The following is a 21035-nucleotide window of genomic DNA, read 5'->3' on the forward strand; positions in this document are numbered from 1 at the left end:
TATTTTTTTTTTTCCCAGGGGTGCGCGCCTTCTCGCCCAAGCTGGTCGCCACCAACCTGCAGTACGTGGGCGGGGCGGCAGCCATCTTGGGTCTGGTGGCCATGGCGTCGGACGTGGAGGGCCTGTACGCCGCCGTCAAGGCGCTGGTCTGCGTGGTCAAGAGCAACCCGCTGGCCAGCAAGGAGATGGAGCGCATCAAGGGATACCAGGTTGGGCACCCGCGACGCCATCGGTCACGACGGAGGAAAAACTCTTCTATGTTTGCTTTTCATCATTACTCATAAAATTTTTTTACTGTAGTGTCTGATGCACAACATTTGACACAAGACTCATCATGAATAGCCACCAACCACAGTGACCGCTACAAAAGCTTTGACAAGAAGACTCCGAATTTGGAGTGACCTGGCCCTTCTGTCAAGTAGCTGCACACTGTAGTGACTGATGTGCAACTCAATACTGAACTGTAGTGACTGCGTAAACGTCTGATTTTATCGCTGATTGAGTATTTTTTTTTCCTTCTCAAACTGGCTGGTTGGGTAAAGTGTCGTCGTGACCGATGCCCCGTGAGACACATCGGTCACGCCTCGACTTTTGGTGCAGAGAAAAGCTAGCTGATTAAGAACGAACGCACTGTAGTGACTGATGTGCTCTTTTATTATTTTATTTTATTTTTTTTGCAGCTGCTGGCCATGCTGCTGAAGAAGAAGCGCTCGCTGCTCAACAGCCACATCCTGCACCTCACCTTCTCCCTGGTGGGCACGGTGGACAGCGGGCACGAGACCTCCATCATACCCAACTCCACCGCCTTCCAGGACCTCCTCTGCGACTTTGAGGTGGGCAACCCCAAAAGACCAAAAGACACATTTAATTTTTAATCCAACATAAACTCAAGTAATGTAAATAACGCATCATGCGTTGTGTCTGCAGGTCTGGCTGCACGCCCCTTACGAGCTTCACCTTTCTCTCTTCGAGCATTTCATCGAGCTTCTGACCGAGTCCAGGTGCGTCCCCCTTCTCCCGCCGATCGCGCGCCGTCCCCGCGTTTTCCGTTCTTGATCGTAGCGCCGTCCGCTCGCAGCGAGGCAGCCAAGAACGCCAGGCTGCTGCGCGAGTTCCAGCTGGTGCCCAGGCTGCTGCTGACGCTGCGCGACGCGTCGCTGTCGCAGGCCACCGTGGCCGCCATCAGCAACGTGCTCAGCCTGCTGCTGCAGGGATTCCCCAACCCCTACGACCTGCTCAGGTCAGACACACGTTTCGACGCCGACTCGATTGTCAGTCAGAACATTTTGGTTTCATTTTCATGTATTTCTAAAAGATCATTTGTAAAGATCTAAAAAAAACACACAAATTAAAACTCTTCAAACAATATTGTATTTTATTTATTAAATAAATAAATAATATTAATATAAATAAATAAATAATTTATTGTTTGTCTTAAAAAAATCCGAAAGCTCTGAAGAATTGTTTTAAAATGCAAAAAAAAAAGAAAAATCAAAAAAATGCTACTTATAAAATCAAATAGAAAAAGGAAAAATAAAAGGGGTCTGAAAAAAAATCTAATAAAACAAGACCCGAATCAACACGATAAAATACTTTTCATATATGTTTTGTCTTAAATAAAAAGTAAAACAAAGAAAAATAAATGAATTAAAAATAAAATAAATTTTAAAAAGCAGAAAGGTGAAAAACAACATTTTACAGGGATTTTACTTTTCAATATGAATAATTAAAAACCTTTAAAATATTAATGTCTTAAAAAAAAATCTAAATGTCTTTCATGTTTCAAAAAAAAAAATAAAGTCAAGAAATGATCATATCGACCTCCCAAAGACATAGTGCGTTTTCCCCACGGCAGGTTCGGTCAGTTCCTCTCGTCCACGCTGCCCACGTTCGCCGTGTGCGAGAAGTTTGTGGTGATGGAGATCAACAACGACGAGAAGACGGACGCCGGCGCCGAGGACGACTTTGGCGGGCTGCTTTCGGCCAACCTCATCCTGCTGCGCAACAGGCTGCTGGACAACCTGCTCAGGCTGCTCTTCACCACCAAGGACAAGACGGCCGTCAACGCGCAGTAAGAGCAAATGCGAATCGTTCTAACTACGGTCATCCCATCATTGCTCACCACTCGCGATCCGATTCGCTTCACTTGGAATGCGGTTTGACTCACTAATCGTGTTGACAAGGTAATACGATACGACGCTAATGTCACGTCATAGGATACGTTCCGATTAGAACGCCACCCACACGAACGGTGATACGATTCACCGCAATCCTAATTTGAAATCCAGAAATGAATTCCAATGACCCTAGTTCAGGGGTGTCCAAACTTTTTACCAAGGGGGCCAGATTTTATGTGGTAAAATGTCGGGGGGCCGACCTCGGCTGACATTCTTTACATTGAACAACAATATTGTTCAACAAATTTTAGTAAGCCAGTCTGTTTCACATTTCCATTTTTATTTTAATTTCAACAATCTTAAGAATTTCTTTTGGTTCATTTGAAACAGGAATTTGAAATATGACATTTCAGTCAATATAAACACGGAGTGATGTCTTTTAACTCGTGAGTGATGCCCTCTAGTGTCTAAATGCTATTACTCATATAGTGGATGATATTACTCATTTAGCCACTAGAGGGAAGCAGTACTCTATGAAACATCACTCACCAGTCTCCGAGACCTCAGTCAATGCAACACGTGTTCCATTGCGCCCAACCTGCGGGCCAGACGGCACTGATTTTATGAGTTGCGGCCCTCTCCAGTTACGATACCCGAATTAAATCCTCAATGGCTGTTTGATGCAATACGGTCCAGTTGCAGTTAATAGACTTGAGTTGCATTGCGATCGGGAATGCGATTCAGTTCCATCCGGCCTCCCTTAGGGCGTGCGAGGACCTGGTGCGCACTCTGGGCCTCGATTGGCTGCTGATGTTCATGGAGGAGCACCTTCACTCCAGCACGGTGGCGGCGGCTCTGTGGATCCTCACCGTGCTGCTGTCCAACGCGGCCGTCCTGCACCGCTTCAAGGAGGGCGCGTGCGGCGGAGGCTGGCTGGACCACACCGACTCGGTGCTCACCAACAAGATCGGCACCGTGCTTGGTGAGTGTGTGGCGACCTACTGGGTCTCGGGGGGGGGGGGGGGCTTCCTTGGGCTCCCGGTTTGTTCACCGCATGGACATGGGTTGGTTTGTCACTTTATTTTTATTTTTTTCCCAACCCCGCCGTAGAGCCCCGATGTTGGAGTCGAAAAGTGTCGCTTTTCATCCCGCGTAGTTTCCTGCTGTCGTGCACTTAAAATAGACCCCCCCCCCCCCCCCCCCCCCCCCCGTGACGACGTGCATTGAGCGGCGACACTGTGACGACTTTTACGTCCTCTAACGCTTGCGTTGAGTGTAAATGGCCGAGTGGCCACTCGGCCGCATCGAAATGTCACTGGCTAGCTCCGAAAGCAAAATAACACTCACACCGGCTAAATGGATCCAGAATTATTTTGAGTCATTTTTTTTATTGCTTCTGTAGTTTGGAAAAATTACCCCCCCACCCCACCCCCCGGGGGCCTTATGCTTGAATACTTTGGATGTTGCCTGTGCGTTCCCTGCTAGCCGCAACATCACGAGCAACTCAACCCTGAAACTCGAGTCAAAGTACGCCAGTAGCTAACCCCCCCCCCCCCCCCCCCCCCCCCCGCGGCGGCGGCGTTTTCCAGGCTTCAACGTGGGCCGCAGCGCCGGCGGCCGCTCGACCGTGCGTGAGATCAACCGCGACGCGTGCCACTTCCCGGGCTTCCCGGTGCTGCAGACGCTGCTGCCCAAGCACACCAACGTACCCGAGCTCTACTTCCTGCTGATGGCCCTCTTCCTGCAGCAGCCCGTCACTGAGCTGCCGGACAGCCTGCAGGTACATGTCAGTACCGCAAACCTTCCTTTTCTACTATTTTATGATGACGCGGGATGTCCGGAGTGGAACGCAAACTAAAGCCAGAAAAAAAAAAAGCAAAAGCGTTTTCAAATAGAGCCAAACCGTCCGTCCATCCGTTTTCAACAAGCGCTTATCCTGAACAGGGTCACGGGGAGTTGCTGGAGCTTATCCCTGCTGACTTCGGGCAGAAGTGGCTGGGCACATATAGAAATGCGATTTAAAATGATTATTTCCCTTATTATTTTGATTATAGTCCTCTTCTCGTGTATTTTCGGAACAATCGCAATATCAGGACTGTTCTTTTTCATCCAGCCCCGCAAAAAAAAAAAAATGTCCCCCGGCCGTTCAGCTTTGGAGGTTCCGCGACATCGTCACGAATGAGATGAATGCCCCTCATGAATATTCATGTGAAATATTGCGCCCGGCTTTGTGGCCCAGTTTGACCTGGACTCCATGTGGACGTTCATCTTCGGCGTGCCGGCGTCCGGCGCCACCGTGGTGGGCTCCGTCCACAGTGTCTGCACCGAGGCCGCTTTCCTGCTGCTCGCCATGCTGCGCAGCATGCTCAACCTGGTGAGACCAAAGTACACGTCAATACATTAGGGGGCCACTTTAAAAAAAAAAAAAAAGTGGGGGGGTGGAGTGGGGGGGGGGGGCAAAAATCTGAAATAGAAAAAAAAAAAGCTGATGAAACGGTTCCGGAATTTGCGGCAGCCGTGGCAGTCGGAGGAGGAGGGCTCGTGGCTCCGAGAGTACCCGGTGACGCTGATGCAGTTCTTCCGCTACCTGTACCACAACGTCCCCGACTTGGCCCCCATGTGGCACGGTCCCGACTTCCTGTGCGCCCTGGCCGCCGCCGTCTTCCCCTTCAACATGAGGCCGTACTCCGAGATGGTAACGTTGACTTTGAAGCACGCGGCGCCTCGCTCCTCTCGACGAGAAACTCTGTGTGAGGGGAGTGGGGGGGGGGGGGGGGCGCTGTATGTCTTCCCATCACGTTTACAATAATAGAATATATGCTTCCGTTGAATTGGTTTTAAGATCAGATTTTTGTTTGGTTTTTTAATGCTTTGTTTTAGTTTCATTTTTATTAGTTTTAGTATTAAGATAAGATAAGATAAGATAAGATATCCTTTATTCGTCCCACACTGGGGAAATTTACAGCCTCCAGCAGCAAGAATGTATGTAGAAAGAGAAAAAAAACAACAAACATCTTTCAATTAAGTGCAATGTGAACACAAAATGGATAAATCGCAGTACTATTTACAATTTTCCTTCACATCATTTAATTATTATTATTATGATTGTTATTTTTTATTCATCAGCCTGACAGCAGATTTAAATTAAAATTTAAATTAATAAGTATTAATTTATTAGCATAATTTGTGGGGTATTTGTCAAGTGTGAGATGAAAATAGGTCACAAGATATTGAACGTAATAATTATCCAACTGAGGTTCTCATGACTCGGTTGAGTCACTTTTTCTTATTCATTCTTCCCTTCGTTTTCCTTCAATGCTAACACGGCGAAGCTACGCACAAGCAGAGCGCAGTGCTACTAAAGACGCCGACGGGCGCTAACGTGCGTCCGTTTCCCAGGTGAGTGACTTGGACGACGAGGCGGGCTCGCCCATCGAGGAGCTGAAGGCCTTCGGCTCAGACTCGGGCATGAACCGCAGCCAATCCGAGTACTGCAACGTTGGCTCCAAGACGTCGCTCACCAACCACCCGGCCAAGAAGTACGTCTTTGACTTCATGAGGGCGCTCATCATGGACAACATGTGCGTCACGCCCGCCACCAAGCAGACGCCCGTCATCGACCTGCTGCTCGAGGTGAGCCGCCTGTGCAAATGTTTTTTTTTTGTTTTTTTTTGTTTTCACTCCATAACATCTCTTCCACTTTTCATTGCACTTTCTAGTTTTTTTCTTCTTTCTACCTACATTCTTGCTGCTGGAGGCTGTAAATTTCCCCAGTGTGGGACGAATAAAGGATATCTTATCTCATCTTATCTTATCTTAGCGTCGTTTATAAGATAAGATAAGATAATCTTTATTCGTTATCTTAGCTTATCTTATCTTATCTTATTTTAGCGTAGCTTAGCTTAGCTTAGTGTATAAGATAAGATATCCTTTATTCGTTATCCTAGCTTATCCTAGCTTATCCTAGCTTAGCTTATCCTAGCTTATCTTATCTTATCTTAGCTTATCCTAGCTTATCCTAGCTTAGCTTATCCTAGCTTATCTTATCTCATCTTAGCTTAGCTTAGTTTATAAGATAAGATATCCTTTATTCGTTATCTTAGCTTATCCTAGCTTATCTTATCTTATCTTATTTTAGCTTATCCTAGCTTAGCTTAGCTTAGTTTATAAGATAAGATATCCTTTATTCGTTATCTTAGCTTATCCTAGCGTAGCTTATCCTAGCTTATCTTATCTTATTTTAGCTTATCTTGGCTTATCCTATCTTATCCTAGCTTATCTTAGCTTAGCTTAGTTTAGTTTATAAGATAAGATATCCTTTATTCGTTATCTTAGCTTATCCTAGTTTAGCTTATCCTAGCTTATCTTATCTTAGTTTATAAGATATCCTTTATTCGTTATCTTAGCTTATCCTAGCTTAGCTTATCCTAGCTTATCTTATCTTATCTTAGTTCTGAATGATTGACATTGACGGGGTTCTGCCTTCTCTTAAGTTCCCCGATTATTTTGTGTTTCCGAAGGCATCTCCTGAACGTTCCACCAGAACTCAGCAGAAGGAGTTCCAGTCCAACATCCTGGATGGCGTCATGGAGCACCTGCTGGCCGCTGACGTTTTGCTGGGTGAGACGCAGTCGACGCGCGAATCCACGTGCGATGAAATGGTCTTCCATGACCATCACACCCGCCCCCCCCCTGCAGGGTTGTCTTTGGGCACGAGCATCCCCCGCTCTGGCCCAAAAGACAACAAGTTGTGACGGCAATCCCTTGTCGCAGGCGAGGATTCGTCCCTCCCCCTGAGCAGCGGCGGCAGCTACCAGATCCTGGTGCACAACGTCTTCTACTTCTGCCAGCGTGTGGTGGACAAGCTGTGGCAGGGCATGTTCAACAAGGACTCCAAGCTGGTGGTGGACTTCATCGTGCAGCTCATCGGACAGGTGCGGACAGACACAAGAAAAACGATATTTTCGCCCGAGTTGCGCACATGGTTGATGAACATACTGCACATGTTTCTGGTCCTCAGTCCAAGAGGCGATCTCAGGGTCTGTCCCTGGACGCGGTGTACCACTGCCTAAACCGCACGGTGCTCTACCAGCTGTGCCGGCCGCACAAGACGGTAGCGCAGCAGGTGGCGCTGTTGGACGCCTTACGGGTTCTCACCGTCAACCGCAACCTGGTGCTCGGCCCCGGCAACCACGACCAGGACTTTGTGGCCTGCCTGGCGCACTGCTTCATCTGCCTGCACGCCGGCAGGTAAGGCCGCGGCAGATGCTGACGCGTTCGGGGGCAGTCTGTTGCTTCGCTTGAAATTCCCGCAAGGTAGCTCCAGGCTTATCACAGCCTCCTCATTCTTGTCGTACAGTAACGAAATACTGCTAAATTCTTTGGAGCTATAGTTAAATTAAAAAAAAAAGCATTCTCATTGGTCATTGGTGCTTGCAAGCGACCTGGTTGGTGTCACAACCGGCATTTTTTTTTTTTTTTATTGGTCTTTGGACCACAAATGATGGCGCTTGCGCAACTGTGCTGGCCAACAACTGACTTTTATTATACGTCAAGTATTTCTTGGTCTTTCGGGGCGTGACGCATTTTGCCTAGCAACAAGCTACCTAATGGGCATGAGCAACTTGTAAATAATATTTAATTGGTCAGTGGGGCATGAATGATGGTGCTCAACTAATTCTGCCTAGCAACAAGTGACACAGTGGCTGAGAGTCTGCCAAATGTATTTGCTTATTTCATACCGATTTATTGGTTATGGGAGACGACTGACCTTGTGAGCGTGACTGGTGACTGTCCTTTATGTTGTATTAACACACAACAAAATGATACAAATAATTTGTTTAAAAAATACAAAGAAAATTAAAAAAAGGAATTTGAGTGATTTAGTATAATTTTGTAAATATTGCTGTAAAAATTCAAATCAGTGCTCAATCCTACATCGTATAGTTGGACATTCCCATCTCTGGTCCGGTTCTAAAGTGTGTATGTGTGCGTGTGTGCAGCAGCGTGGAGGGCTTTGGACTGGAGGCGGAAGCCCGTATGACCACGTGGCATGTCATGATGTCACCCGAAAATGAGAGCGACGCTACGCACAACCATGACGTCAGCGAAGGTAAGACCGGGGAATTTTGAGAGCACACTTGGCCTTAGTCCCGCGACCCTTGTGAGGATAAAGCGCTTCAGAAAATGGATGGATGGATGGAGTTGGCCCGAGTGGGGGTTCTCGACGGGAATGAATTGGCTTTTTGCAGGGCGGCAGCTTTTGCTGAAGGCGGTGAACCGCGTGTGGACGGAGCTAATGCACAGCAAGCGTCAGATGCTGGAGGACATTTTCAAGGTGTCGCTGCCCTGCAACGACCGCGGCCACGTGGACATCGCCACGGCCCGCCCCGCCCTGGAGGAGCCCGCGCTCAAGAGCTGGCAGAACCACCTGGGTGAGGAACAATTTCGTATTTTGCAAGACAAGGTGTATAAATCAGTAGTTCAGATTGGTAGTTGAAAATTTTAACTCGGGGCTCCACTCAATTAAAAAAAAAAAAAAAAAAAAAACACACCCGCCCAGCCCCTACTCAGTCATAGGACCTAAGTGTGGTCGTTTTCAGTCCACGAGAAGAAGTGCATCAGCCGCGGCGAGGCGGCGGCGCCGGCCGCGGCCACCCAGTCCAAATTGTCGAGGGTCAGCAGCGGTTTCGGCCTGTCCAAGCTGACGGGGGTGCGCCGGCACAAGAAGGAGAACAACCTGAACAAGAACAGCCCCTCGGCACAGGCCAGTTTCAAGTCCAAATCCGAATCGGGCCTCCAAAGTCTGAAATGTCACTCTGCGTTGTTTTGTTTTGACACCGCAGGAAGCTTTCCAATGGATGTTCACGCACATCGCCGTGGTGAGAGACCTGGTGGCCCTGCAGTACAAAGAGCATCAAGAGGTAGCTACTCCGATTTGAACAACTTTTATGAATGTGCAAAAATACACAATGGATCGTGGAATGTCCCAAAATTCTTCAAGTTATGCTAGTCGCCCTCCTCTGGGTCACACTTATTGCTCCACCAAACGACAAATAGAAAACTGACACATATCCTTCACCCACCGCTAGGTCACTTGTTGCTAGGCGGAATCACCATCCTTTGCACCCCAAAATTGCAAGATACTCGTCACATCCTGCGGGCCTTTTTTCCTGCTTGACAGAATTTGTCCAAAATGGGCCCTTTTTTAACAACAGGCAGAATATGCGATCCGCTAATCTGCGGCGTTTGCGTCTTGTCGTCTCCCAGCGGCAGCAGAATGCGCTCAAGTACGTGACAGAGGAGTGGGCGTCCATCGAGTACGAGCTTCTTCGCGAGCGAGGCCTGTGGGGTCCGCCCATCGGCTCCCACCTGGACAAGTTCATGTTGGAGATGACCGAGGGGCCGTGCCGCATGCGCAAGAAGATGGTGCGCAACGACATGTTCTACATCCACTACCCTTACATCCCCGAGACGGAAAACAACACCAACTCGGCACAGGTGCGCCTTTTATGTCTTTCTTCTCACCGTCAAGTAACTAGCGTTACCATTTGCGCGTCCCTCGGTTGCGCCTTCCGGCTAGGAAACGCTTTTATAGACCCAAAATCGTTGTCATAAATGACATACTGTATACCACTCATCTCTTTGTATTTTTTTAATTTTACTTTAAAGACTTCTAAAACAATCATTTCAGCTATGCCCAGCTAGCCACTTGTTGCTAGGCACCATTGTTGGTACCCCCAAAGAACCCCCCAAAAATGGGCACATTCCACACCAGCAGCATTTCTATCAAATATCAAAATTAAAATTAAAAAAAAAAAAAGAAATGGGATGTCATGATGAATAATAATTTTTTAAAAAAGGTTCAATGTAATTTTTTTCATTCTCTCCTTCCCGAGCAGAAGCCGGTTCGCTACCGTCGCGCCATCAGCGCCGACAGCAAAGAATACTACATGCGCCTTCTGTCGGGCAACCCGGGGATGTACCAACACTCGGTGGAGCACAGCAGCGAGGGCGAGACCACCCGGCACGAACCCGAGCATGGAGAGGACACCATTGCAAGGGTCAAAGGTCAGGCGCTTGAGACCGCAAATGAGCAAAAAGGGCGACCGGTACCGTCTATTTTAAACAAGAGCTTTTATTTTCTCAGGTCTTGTGAAGGCGCCGCTGAAACGCTCGCGATCAACGGCGGACGGCGGCGACGAGGACGCTCAAGATCAGATCCAGGATCAGCCACCGGAGTTGGGCGGACCTGAGGAGGAGCAGCAGCAGCGGACTGACAATACCGCTCTGCTGCGACTGCTGGAGGAAGGGGAGAAGGTCAGCTTGGCGGCTGTCTTGTGCCAATTTACTAGAATAAAATGTCATTTTATTGTTGTAGTTTTAATTTTGTGTGTGTGTGTGTGTGTGTGTGTGTGTGTTTAGATCCAGCACATGTACCGCTGTGCCCGGGTTCAGGGTCTGGACACCAGCGAGGGTTTGCTCCTCTTTGGAAAAGAACACTTCTACGTCATTGACGGCTACACTATGACCGTGTCCAGAGAGATCAGGGACATCGACACGCTGCCGCCCAAGTACTTTTGCACTTGACTACTTTTTTTCCCCCCCCCAAACATCGTAAGCATGTGGCGCACCACCTTGCCCCTACTCACACCCTGAAAAAAAAGCATGGCACAGTCCTTCCCCCAAAAAACGCGGGCACCCTTTCAGCATACCAATAGATTTGATGCACCCATTGCACTAAACTGAGCTTTCAAAAATGTCTCGTAGTCTGTGGTGGTGCACCCCCCCCCCCCCCCCGTCTCCCACGCGCACCTGGCAAAAAAAAGCCAATCTAATGCTGTGACTGTCATTGTGCGTTAGCTTGCACGAGGCCATCATCCCCAGGGGTGCGCGCCAGGGTCAGAGTCAGCTGAAGCGCACGTGCAGCATCTTCGCCTACGAGGACATCAAGGAGGTGCACAAGCGACGCTACCTGCTCCAGGTACGACTTGTTCTTTGGCTTTATGGGGGTGCGCCATTTCTGTCAGGGTGTTGACGGGGCTGCGTGGCTTTAAAAAAAAAAGGGTCTTGCGTTGTTCTGTGGCAGCCAATGGCGGTGGAGGTGTTCTCCGCTGACGGGAGGAACTACCTACTGGCTTTCCAGAAAGGGGTGCGCAACAAAGTCTATCAAAGGTACTGAACGCACCCTTATTTTTCCACTTTGAGTGGCCACTGTATTATTTATAATACCGATCCCCGTAGGTTCCTGGCAGTGGTGCCGTCGCTGGCCGACAGCTCTGAGTCGGTATCAGGACAGAGGCCCAACACCAGCGTGGAGCAAGGGTGCGTTTTATTCATATTTATGAGATGAAAGGGGGGGGGAATATGCAGCAAACTGCACCGCAGCTCACTAACAACTGAAATTATATTGTAATGAAGGTGTCACAAAACCACGACTAATGTTGCAAATCATTAATGGTAACTGATGCTAATATCTAATGCTAACATCTAATGCTAAAACTGGCGCATTTGTTTGCATAAGAAATGCGCCCGTCGCAGATGCTAACAATAGCAACACTGCATCCATCACTCGTGCTGGTATCAGAAAACGTACAACCTATTTTCATGCTAGTAACAAGAAAATATGATCCAGATGATCTGGAATTTCTCCATTGCAAGACTAATAAAGGTTTTCTTAATGCTAACATCGGACGAACATGTAAATGCTAACTCACAAAACATAAGAAAACCGCTTATGCCAACAGAAAGGGGTAAACAGACCTGGATTTGAAACTGAATAAAACTCATACAAAATACGGCTACCGCCGCTAATACTAACACAACAAAAACTGTTATATCACTCATGCTAACATCCCAAAACCACTACTGTTGCTAATGCTAACATCAGTAAAACTACAACTGCCACTAATGCAAAATCCTGATACGGTTCCTATTGCTCGCAACAGAAAAACTACAACTGTTGCTAATGCTCAAATCAGGCTAACCGTCTCGTGTGTCCGTCATGTCATCAGGTCTGGTCTCCTCAGCACTTTGGTGGGTGAGAAGTCAGTGACTCAGCGTTGGGAGGTAAGAAGCCTCTGGTGTCTCGTGTCAGACCCTCATCCTCAAACCTGACTTGTTTGGGGGTTTTTTTTCCAGCGAGGGGAGATCAGTAACTTCCAGTATCTGATGCACCTCAACACACTGGCGGGGCGTTCCTACAATGACTTGATGCAGTACCCGGTCTTCCCCTGGATCCTGGCCGACTTTGACTCCGAGGTGTGCTGTGCGGCGGCGCAGCCGGGCATCTGTCTGGAAGCCTGTCGCGCTGACTCCGGTTTGTTATGTGACGAAGGAGCTGGACTTGAACAACCCCAAGACCTTCCGCAATCTCGCCAAGCCCATGGGGGCACAGACGGACGACAGGCTGACGCAGTACAAGAAACGCTACAAGGACTGGGAGGACCCCAACGGTAATGACTGACAAGTACACCGACCATTGACTGGATACACCGAGCGAATGAGCGACACATAGACCGTCCACTTACTTTTTTCCCCCCATGCAGGCGAAACCCCCGCTTATCACTATGGCACACATTACTCGTCCGCCATGATCGTGGCCTCCTACCTGGTGCGCATGGAGCCTTTCACACAGATTTTCCTTAGACTACAGGTGAGGAAATCCTTATTTGGATAAAGCGTAGATAACACCGCTAAGCTAACACAACGGGCCCCACACTCCAGGGCGGCCATTTTGACCTGGCCGACAGGATGTTCCACAGCGTGCGCGAGGCCTGGCTGTCCGCCGCCAAGCATAACATGGCCGACGTCAAGGAGCTCATTCCCGAGTTTTTCTACCTGCCAGAATTTCTGCTCAACTCCAACAACTTTGATCTGGGTCAGTAGTGGCTAACATGCTAACAAACCGTTAGCATCAGTGATGCTAACGGCTATCTCTTTGACGCAAATAGGCGCCAAGCAGAATGGCACCAAGCTGGGCGACGTCATCCTGCCTCCGTGGGCCAAGGGCGACCCCCGGGAGTTCATCCGGGTGCACAGAGAGGTGCGCCGTTAGCATATTTTCAATCTCACGCACTCTCACGGTTCAGGATGCCTGTTCTATGTCAAACATTTTGGGGTTTTTTGCCTGTGATTATTCTGCGTTCATTCTCGCATCTTTCTGTACAGGCGCTGGAATGCGAGTACGTGTCGGCGCACCTCCACGAGTGGATTGACCTGATCTTTGGCTACAAGCAGCAAGGTCCTCCTGCCGTGGAGGCCGTCAACGTTTTCCACCATCTCTTCTACGAGGGCCAAGTTGACATCTACAACATCAACGACCCTCTCAAGGAGACCGCCACCATCGGCTTCATCAACAACTTTGGGCAGATCCCAAAGCAGGTGTTCATGCTCATGCCGACACCTCATGACTCAACTCAGATCATATATACAACAACAAACACTCAAACAATCAAATTAATAACAAAAGACAGTAGAAAGCACAAAAACAGTTCAACTAAAAATCAACTCTCATGCTTAGTCAAAAGCCAAAGAATAAAATACAAGGAACTATCACTAACGTGGCTAGTTTAAGTAGCATTTTAAATGACAGAAAGTCATGAAATCCGGCCAGTGTCAGACAATTGCTATTGCCACTAATGCTAACAGCCTTAAAAACATTATTGTCGCTAATGATAATGTGTCATGTAATCAATGCTGAAGTGTTGTTCAATGCTAAGGCTATTGCTGGTTGACGCTAATGGCGCAAAAATGCCGCTGCCGCTACTGCCACAGTATAAATGCAATTTTAGCGAATGATTGCGCCACAGCACCTGTATGGTGGCTAATGCTAACCTCCAAACCTCCATTTTAAATGACAGAAAGTCATGAAATCCGGCCAGTGTCAGACAATTGCTATTGCCACTAATGCTAACAGCCTAAAAACATTATTGTCGCTAATGATAACGTGTCATGTAATCAATGCTAAAGTGTTGTTCAATGCTAAGGCTATTGCTGGTTGACACTAATGGCGCAAAATGCCGCTGCCGCTACTGCCACAGTCTAAATGCAATTTTAGCGAATGATTGCGCCACAGCAACTGTATGGTGGCTAATGCTAACCTCCAAACCTCCATTTTGAATGACAGAAAGTCATGAAATCCGGCCAGTGTCAGACAATTGCTATTGCCCCTAATGCTAACAGCCTAAAAACATTATTGTCGCTAATGATAACGTGTCATGTAATCAATGCTAAAGTGTTGTTCAATGCTAAGGCTATTGCTGGTTGACGCTAATGGCGCAAAAATGCCGCTGCCGCTACTGCCACAGTCTAAATGCAATTTTAGCGAACGATAGCGCCACAGCAACTGTATGGTGGCTAATGCTAACCTCCAAACCTCCATTTTAAATGACAGAAAGTCATGAAATCCGGCCAGTGTCAGACAATTGCTATTGCCACTAATGCTAACAGCCTAAAAACATTATTGTCGCTAATGATAATGTGTCATGTAATCAATGCTAAAGTGTTGTTCAATGCTAAGGCTATTGCTAGTTGACACTAATGGCGCAAAATGCCGCTGCTGCTACTGCCACAGTCTAAATGCAATTTTAGCGAACGATAGCGCCACAGCAACTGTATGGTGGCTAATGCTAACCTCCAAACACCGCCGCTCTGGCCAATGTTTATATCACAAACGTGTGACGCGCATGTGCCGCAGCTCTTTAAGAAGCCCCACCCACCTAAACGGGTGCGCAGCAAAGCCAACGGTGACCCCATCAACATACCGCCGAGCTCCACCGGCGAGAAGATCTTCTTTTACCACCTGGACAACCTCAGACCCTCGCTAGCCCCGGTCAAAGGTACACATACTCACGCCTACGATACAACAACACCAAATATTCCAAATGTTATTGTTTGTTTTTTGTTTCAGAGCTGAAGGAGCCGGTGGGTCAGATCGTGTGCACCGACAAAGGCATCCTGGCCGTGGAGGAGAACAAAGTGCTGACTCCGCCCACGTGGAACAAGACCTTCGCGTGGGGCTACGCCGACCTCAGCTGCCGCCTGGCCAACTACGAGTCCGATAAGGTCAGTGGCGGGTCTTTCTACATTAGCATCCATAAAGAGAGAATAAGTCGTAAAAATAAATGCGCATGGGGCACAATCTGAGCAGGTACTTTGGTCCGGAGCTCAACAAAAATAATTTACATTTCCATATGCGGCGCATGGTGTTTTTTGCCCCCCCAGGCGTTGGTGGTGTACGAGTGCTTGTCCGAGTGGGGTCAGATCTTGTGTGCCATCTGCCCCAACCCCAAGCTGGTGATCACAGGTGGTACCAGCACGGCCATCTGCGTTTGGGAGACGGGCACGTCCAAAGAGCGAGCCAAGACGCTCACGCTCAAGCAGGTAAAAAAAACTTGTGATTTTTCACCACGCGATGCCACGGTACAATACCCCCCAACCCGCCGTTCCCTCCCGCGTGTCTCGGCAGGCGCTGCTTGGCCACACGGACGCCGTCACGTGTCTGACGGCTTCGTCCGCGTACCACATCGTGGTGAGCGGTTCTCGGGACAGAACCTGCATCGTGTGGGACCTCAACAAGCTTTGCTTCATCACGCAGCTACGGGGGCACCGCGCTCCCGTCGCCGCGCTTTGCATCAACGAACTCACGGTGGGCGCAAAGACAAATATGGGGGGGAGACCATGATTTAAAGAAGCTTGTGTTTTAATTGCATCCCAAAAGCCTTCCTGTGGCTAATGCTAAAATGCTAAAAAAAATAATAAAACTGTGACGATTGCTAACATGCTAATGCTAGCTGGGGTGTGCAGGGTGACATTGTGTCATGCGCGGGCACGTACATCCACGTGTGGAGCATCAACGGCAGCCCCATCGCTAGCGCCAACACCTTCACCGGACGCAGCCAGAACATCTCGTGCTGCTGCGTATCCGAGATGAACGAGTGGGACACGCACAACGTCATCGTCACGGGACACTCGGACGGCGTCGTCAGGGTAAATGCGTGCAAAAACGGAATGAAAAAAAAAAAATGCCGGCTAACACCAGAAGCTAATTTGGAATGGGTAGTTCAAGGTGCCTCCGTAAACATGAGCGCTCTGTTGTTGTTGTTGTTGTAGTTCTGGAGGATGGAGTTCCTCCAAGTGCCAGAGACACCCGCTCCCGAACCTGTCGAACCCGATGTTCCAGACTGCTGCGGAGACGACAAGCTCGGTCAGTCCGGAAACCAAAAACAAAACAAAACAAAACACTTTAAGTGTTCACCTTTTGGCAGGATGTATCATGTGATTTTTTTTCCCCTCTGGTCCTTCAGAGGGCGGTGATGAGGACAGCAGCGAATCAGACGGAGAAGATGGAGGAGGAACAGGAAATAGTCTGAGCCAGGAACATAAAGCGGAACGCAACCCATCTAGTCAGCCGGGGAGCCAACCGAGCAGCACCGTGCACAGACCTCGAGGTAACACCCGGCAAAAAGCTCATCTCTGCGATTAGCGGGGGGGGGGAGTTGTTGGGGGTTTTTTTTGGGGGGGGGGTGCACCCCCACTTTCCAAGCACAATCCCACAGACACAAACAAAAATAGAAAACAATGATGGAAGCCTCTATTTTGATTTCAATTTGTAGCAGTCTTTGCTAGTTTTAAGTGCACGCCTGCTTCACCTACACCAACGGAATTGGCGCACCCCTTTCCCGGTCACCACAACCCACCTCTACCCACAAAAATTCAAACAAAGCTTATTTACTCGATCATATGTAACATTCCAACCACCAAGGGGGGGTCCTTGCCGTACTCACAGCGGTTGCCTGAAATTAAGCGTCAACATTTTTTTTCCCCCTCAAGGTCCATCCGCACGAGGTGGTGCGTCATGGTCGATGGACAGCGGCTCGGACGACTCCCACCGCTGGTCCGACAGCCTGAGCATCGACGAGAAGGACGGCTTCGTGTTTGTCAATTACTCGGAAGGACAACACAAGGTTGCGCACCCCCACCACGCGCACCCCCACGGTCTTGGGAGCACCAGCAATCAGCTGTTGAACCCGCCTGCTGTGGAGGCGCGTGCCTTGAACCAGCTCCGGGCAGGTGGGTATTGTTATTGACTTGTCGGGGGTGCGTGCGCTTGTTCCAACAAACACAATTGCCAACAATTTTAAGATGCGCACCCCCTTCATGCTGCAACCTTTTTCCTCCCACAGCACAGGAAGAAAACCATAACCGATTTTTAAAAATTTGGGATAGCTGTTATTTTTTTTTTAAGCTATCGGAATATCTTTCACAGCCCCTTCGACAGTCAGTCAAAATTGCTAACCCCGACCTCGCTAACGCGTGTCGACAGGCTACAGGTGGGAGCGCCAGCTGGTCTTCCGCAGCAAACTCACCATGCACACGGCATTTGACCGCAAGGACAACGCGCACCCCGCCGAGATCAGCGCACTCGCCATCTCCAAGTGAGCCGACGTTTTGTTTTTGTCTTTTTTTTTTTACACTACTATCTACTCAATCCGTTTTTGGCTTCTAAGTGGACACAAAACTAATGTGCACTGGTAATGGAAATTTCGTTCTAGTGGTGCGCTGTTTTGTCTTAGTCATGAGGACAAAAAAGCCGTACTAGCTAGCGCATGGATGGTTTCGCATCTGCCGCCAGTCAGCTTTTTCGTTCTTTCCTTCCAAGGGACCACAGCAAGATACTGGTGGGCGACGGGCGCGGTCGCGTCTTCAGCTGGTCGGTGAGCGACCAGCCGGGGCGCTCGGCCGCGGACCACTGGGTGAAGGACGAGGTGGTGGACAGCTGCTCGGGGTGCGCCGTGCGATTCTCCCTCACCGAGAGACGCCACCACTGCCGCAATTGCGGACAGCTGTTTTGTCAGAAGTAAGTGTCGCGCAAAATTGGATGGAAAAGCCCCCAAATTATAAATAATCGTTCTGAATGGATTTTCTTTTCCCTCATGAGTTGGCAGATAGCCACCCTCAATTTTTGGGAAGGCTTATTTTTTTTTGCGCACACCCCTAAAAATATGATTTGGAAATTAAGTCGTCTTTCCAAGGAGAAAATAACAGAAAAAAGGGAAGGAAGGAAGAAAAGCACTGTAAACATTTATTTTAAGGATTAATAATAAAAGTTTAAATTTGTCAGTCATTAAAAAAAGTACTATTTTCAAAATACATTTTTCAAGAAAATAAAGTTTAATAAAGTTGAAACCAATTTGACATTTTTCGAGGGAAAAAACATTTTCAATTAAAAAAAAATCAAAATTTTCAAGGAAAAAGTATGTCTTATTTTGAAGGGAAGTCTTATTTTTCAAGCAAAGTAGTCACATTTTGGAAAGCGGTTGTGCTGGGGGGGTTGATTTTAACACGTGTGAAACATTTTTTGTAAGACTAGACAACATTTAATTGGTTTGTTTAATTTTTTTTATTTGAGAGAGAGAGAATGTCAAAAGGCACATTTAAAAAAAAAAACGTCTTATTTTCAAGGGGAACGCAAGACGTGTCACTTTTTTTAGGGGGGCAAAGGAAGTTTTTCAAAAAGTCGCATTTTTTTTGTTCTGAAAGACGGTTGCTCACCCCGTGTCACCCCGCACACACCCTCCAATATTTAAAAAAAAAAATAAAACGGCAAAGCTTTGTGACGCGTTTTGACCTTTTGTGACCTTTTGACCGTTTGCAGGTGCAGTCGCTTCCAGTCGGAGATCAAGCGGCTGAAGATCTCGTCCCCGGTGCGCGTGTGCCAGAACTGTTACTGCAACCTGCAGGAGGAGCGCACGGCCGCCGGCGACAAGCACAAGAACTGAGCGCACCCACGCGCCCCCCAATCCTCATCATCCTCCTCCTCAAGGTGTCTATAGTGTACATACATGTATCCACGGCCTTTTGAACAAAAAACAAAACAAAAACAAGGTCAAATGTAACATAGCAGCGAGCAGGCGGACGTTAAAGAGATATGAATGTCACTCATGAATAATAATGTCACTCGTTATGCAAAAATTGTGTCCACCATTTTTCTTTTCTTTTTTCAAAAATTGTTGAGTTGCTGCTTCCTGAAAAGACTGGACGGACATGTTGGAGTCTCATATCTTATCTGTTGAAATAACTTTAATATTAATCATGTCTTGGTCAGTCTTGAGTTAGTGTACAGGATTTTCTACCAAAAGGGATTTTTTTTTCTTCTTCGATGTATGTTTTTTTTTTTTGTTTTTCTTGTTTGTTTGTTTTATTTTTTAATATAAAAATATAATTTGTTGACCGGGCCCACGGGCAGGATTCTCATTGCCATCATCATCATCAAACAAACATGTTGTTTCGGTTGCAAACAGAAGGAATGACCACACATTTAAACACGTCATTTATTAGGTTTTATCATTTTAATCTTTTTTTTTTTTTGCGAGGGGTTGCATGCTCGGAACCTGGTTGCCGCCTACTGTGAGTGCCAAAAATCAACGAAAGACTCCATCCATCCATCCATCCATCCATTTTCAACAGCACTGACACCATCACTGACTAGAATGACACAAAGTCACAGTGAGAACAAAACATCCGTACCGTACAAGAATCAAGTATTAGCAAAAAAATAGATACATTTCCCCCCCCCCCAAAAAAAAAAACAAAAGTTGGAATTTTAGCAGTAGAAACTCAGATTGTTCTTTCCAAGATAAGAATACCTTTATTTGTCTCGCGATGGAGAAATTCCCAATTATCTTTATTCATCTTACAACGAATCATGTCACGAGTCTTTTTTTTTTTTTGCTCTCAAAATGTCTTCTATTTGTATTCACTTTTTTTTAAACATAACTCTTGGAAAAATCAAGGTTCCACGTTTGTTGAAAAATGTGGTTTTGATCTCATCATGACATGCCGATTTTGATTCAAGAAAAATAGAATTCATCTTGGAGTGTTACAATTCTATTCTAGGCAAATTTTAATCTTGTAATATCACAACTTTTTTTCCTCTGAAAAATCTCACTGTAATCACATACTATTCAAATGTTGTTTTGAAAAAAAAAATCAAAGTGTCGCCAGATCACAGTGCACACTTGAGCCTCTTTTTAAATCGTGTTTCTCAGCACAAAAAGCAGATTGACACAAGATGCGGTGGTCACCTCATAGTTTTGATTGGCAAGACGAAATGACCAGGTTCACGAACACGGTGGCCATTTTTGATGATGTCATAGCATTAGGCGTCCTTGTCAATCCGCAGTGTACAAAATCTTTATTTTTGTTGTTGTTGTTGTTGACTTTTTTGTTTTTATATGAAATATTTGCGCATTCCCTGATGACATTTCACTGTACAAAGTATTTATGCAATGACTGTTTGTTTTTTTTTTTTTTAAGAAAGATTGTTGCATGAACATTGCATACAACGAGACTTTCTTCTTCCTGTCGCCATTGTCGTCTGTTATTGTGTGTGTGCGTGTGTGTGCGCGCGCGCGCGTGTGTGTGTGTGTGTTTGTCACATTTTTGCAAGAAAAAGACACTTTTTGGTGGGCTGGGCCCGACACTTGACACTCACAAGGACTTACCCCATGGCCCGCTGGAAAATGGAAAAAAAAAAAGACGGTAGCGTGCGGCTTGTGGGGCTTCTGCTATTCGAACACTTTGCGAGTATCTGCTGTGCAATCCGTGCTACATGAATGTTTCTTCTTGTGTGTTTGTGTTCACACACCACAAATCATGTAAAAACAACAACAAAAAAGAACAAATCTTACTCCCTTGTCCTCATGGAAACAAGATGTTACAATAATGCAATAGAGCTGATACTTATTCTTTAGCCTTTCAATAAATAATTGCTGTTTACCACCAAATGTCTCGTTCATTTACATTTTTCAACAAAAAGTCAAAAGGTTCAAGAAAAAAAATATGCATCACTTTTTAAGCAACGTAGTTTCAAAGAAAAAAAGACGTTATAAGAAAAAAGTAGAACATTTCAACATT

General features: G+C 47.1%; 1 protein-coding gene across 6 annotated transcripts in view; it reads left to right on the top strand.

The window, feature by feature from the left end:
* The window catches only part of wdfy3 (WD repeat and FYVE domain containing 3), a 42695-nt gene extending 21790 nt beyond the window's left edge, over nucleotides 1-20905 (top strand). For 5 of the 6 annotated variants that reach the window (XM_052068882.1, XM_052068879.1, XM_052068880.1 and 2 more), the window contains 42 exons: nucleotides 19-209; nucleotides 681-833; nucleotides 928-1001; nucleotides 1079-1240; nucleotides 1856-2071; nucleotides 2882-3099; nucleotides 3707-3903; nucleotides 4357-4491; nucleotides 4633-4812; nucleotides 5517-5750; nucleotides 6638-6737; nucleotides 6891-7051; nucleotides 7138-7367; nucleotides 8120-8229; nucleotides 8369-8551; nucleotides 8720-8887; nucleotides 8967-9040; nucleotides 9387-9617; nucleotides 10019-10187; nucleotides 10267-10436; nucleotides 10542-10690; nucleotides 10980-11100; nucleotides 11206-11291; nucleotides 11361-11441; nucleotides 12131-12185; nucleotides 12258-12377; nucleotides 12454-12571; nucleotides 12665-12771; nucleotides 12843-12996; nucleotides 13070-13161; nucleotides 13287-13499; nucleotides 14815-14956; nucleotides 15028-15182; nucleotides 15342-15500; nucleotides 15586-15765; nucleotides 15924-16106; nucleotides 16230-16323; nucleotides 16424-16567; nucleotides 16950-17189; nucleotides 17443-17554; nucleotides 17779-17976; nucleotides 18775-20905. In XM_052068882.1, coding sequence (XP_051924842.1) covers nucleotides 19-209; nucleotides 681-833; nucleotides 928-1001; nucleotides 1079-1240; nucleotides 1856-2071; nucleotides 2882-3099; nucleotides 3707-3903; nucleotides 4357-4491; nucleotides 4633-4812; nucleotides 5517-5750; nucleotides 6638-6737; nucleotides 6891-7051; nucleotides 7138-7367; nucleotides 8120-8229; nucleotides 8369-8551; nucleotides 8720-8887; nucleotides 8967-9040; nucleotides 9387-9617; nucleotides 10019-10187; nucleotides 10267-10436; nucleotides 10542-10690; nucleotides 10980-11100; nucleotides 11206-11291; nucleotides 11361-11441; nucleotides 12131-12185; nucleotides 12258-12377; nucleotides 12454-12571; nucleotides 12665-12771; nucleotides 12843-12996; nucleotides 13070-13161; nucleotides 13287-13499; nucleotides 14815-14956; nucleotides 15028-15182; nucleotides 15342-15500; nucleotides 15586-15765; nucleotides 15924-16106; nucleotides 16230-16323; nucleotides 16424-16567; nucleotides 16950-17189; nucleotides 17443-17554; nucleotides 17779-17976; nucleotides 18775-18898 — 6383 coding nt within the window. In that variant the 3' untranslated portion in view covers nucleotides 18899-20905. The remainder of the gene's footprint in view (nucleotides 1-18; nucleotides 210-680; nucleotides 834-927; nucleotides 1002-1078; nucleotides 1241-1855; nucleotides 2072-2881; nucleotides 3100-3706; nucleotides 3904-4356; nucleotides 4492-4632; nucleotides 4813-5516; nucleotides 5751-6637; nucleotides 6738-6890; nucleotides 7052-7137; nucleotides 7368-8119; nucleotides 8230-8368; nucleotides 8552-8719; nucleotides 8888-8966; nucleotides 9041-9386; nucleotides 9618-10018; nucleotides 10188-10266; nucleotides 10437-10541; nucleotides 10691-10979; nucleotides 11101-11205; nucleotides 11292-11360; nucleotides 11442-12130; nucleotides 12186-12257; nucleotides 12378-12453; nucleotides 12572-12664; nucleotides 12772-12842; nucleotides 12997-13069; nucleotides 13162-13286; nucleotides 13500-14814; nucleotides 14957-15027; nucleotides 15183-15341; nucleotides 15501-15585; nucleotides 15766-15923; nucleotides 16107-16229; nucleotides 16324-16423; nucleotides 16568-16949; nucleotides 17190-17442; nucleotides 17555-17778; nucleotides 17977-18774) is intronic. The other variant, XM_052068881.1, reaches the window with a different exon arrangement.
* The last annotated feature ends 130 nt before the right edge of the window (nucleotides 20906-21035 follow it).

This window comes from Hippocampus zosterae, chromosome 6 (genome assembly GCF_025434085.1).
Source record: "Hippocampus zosterae strain Florida chromosome 6, ASM2543408v3, whole genome shotgun sequence".
Lineage (NCBI taxonomy): Eukaryota > Metazoa > Chordata > Actinopteri > Syngnathiformes > Syngnathidae > Hippocampus > Hippocampus zosterae.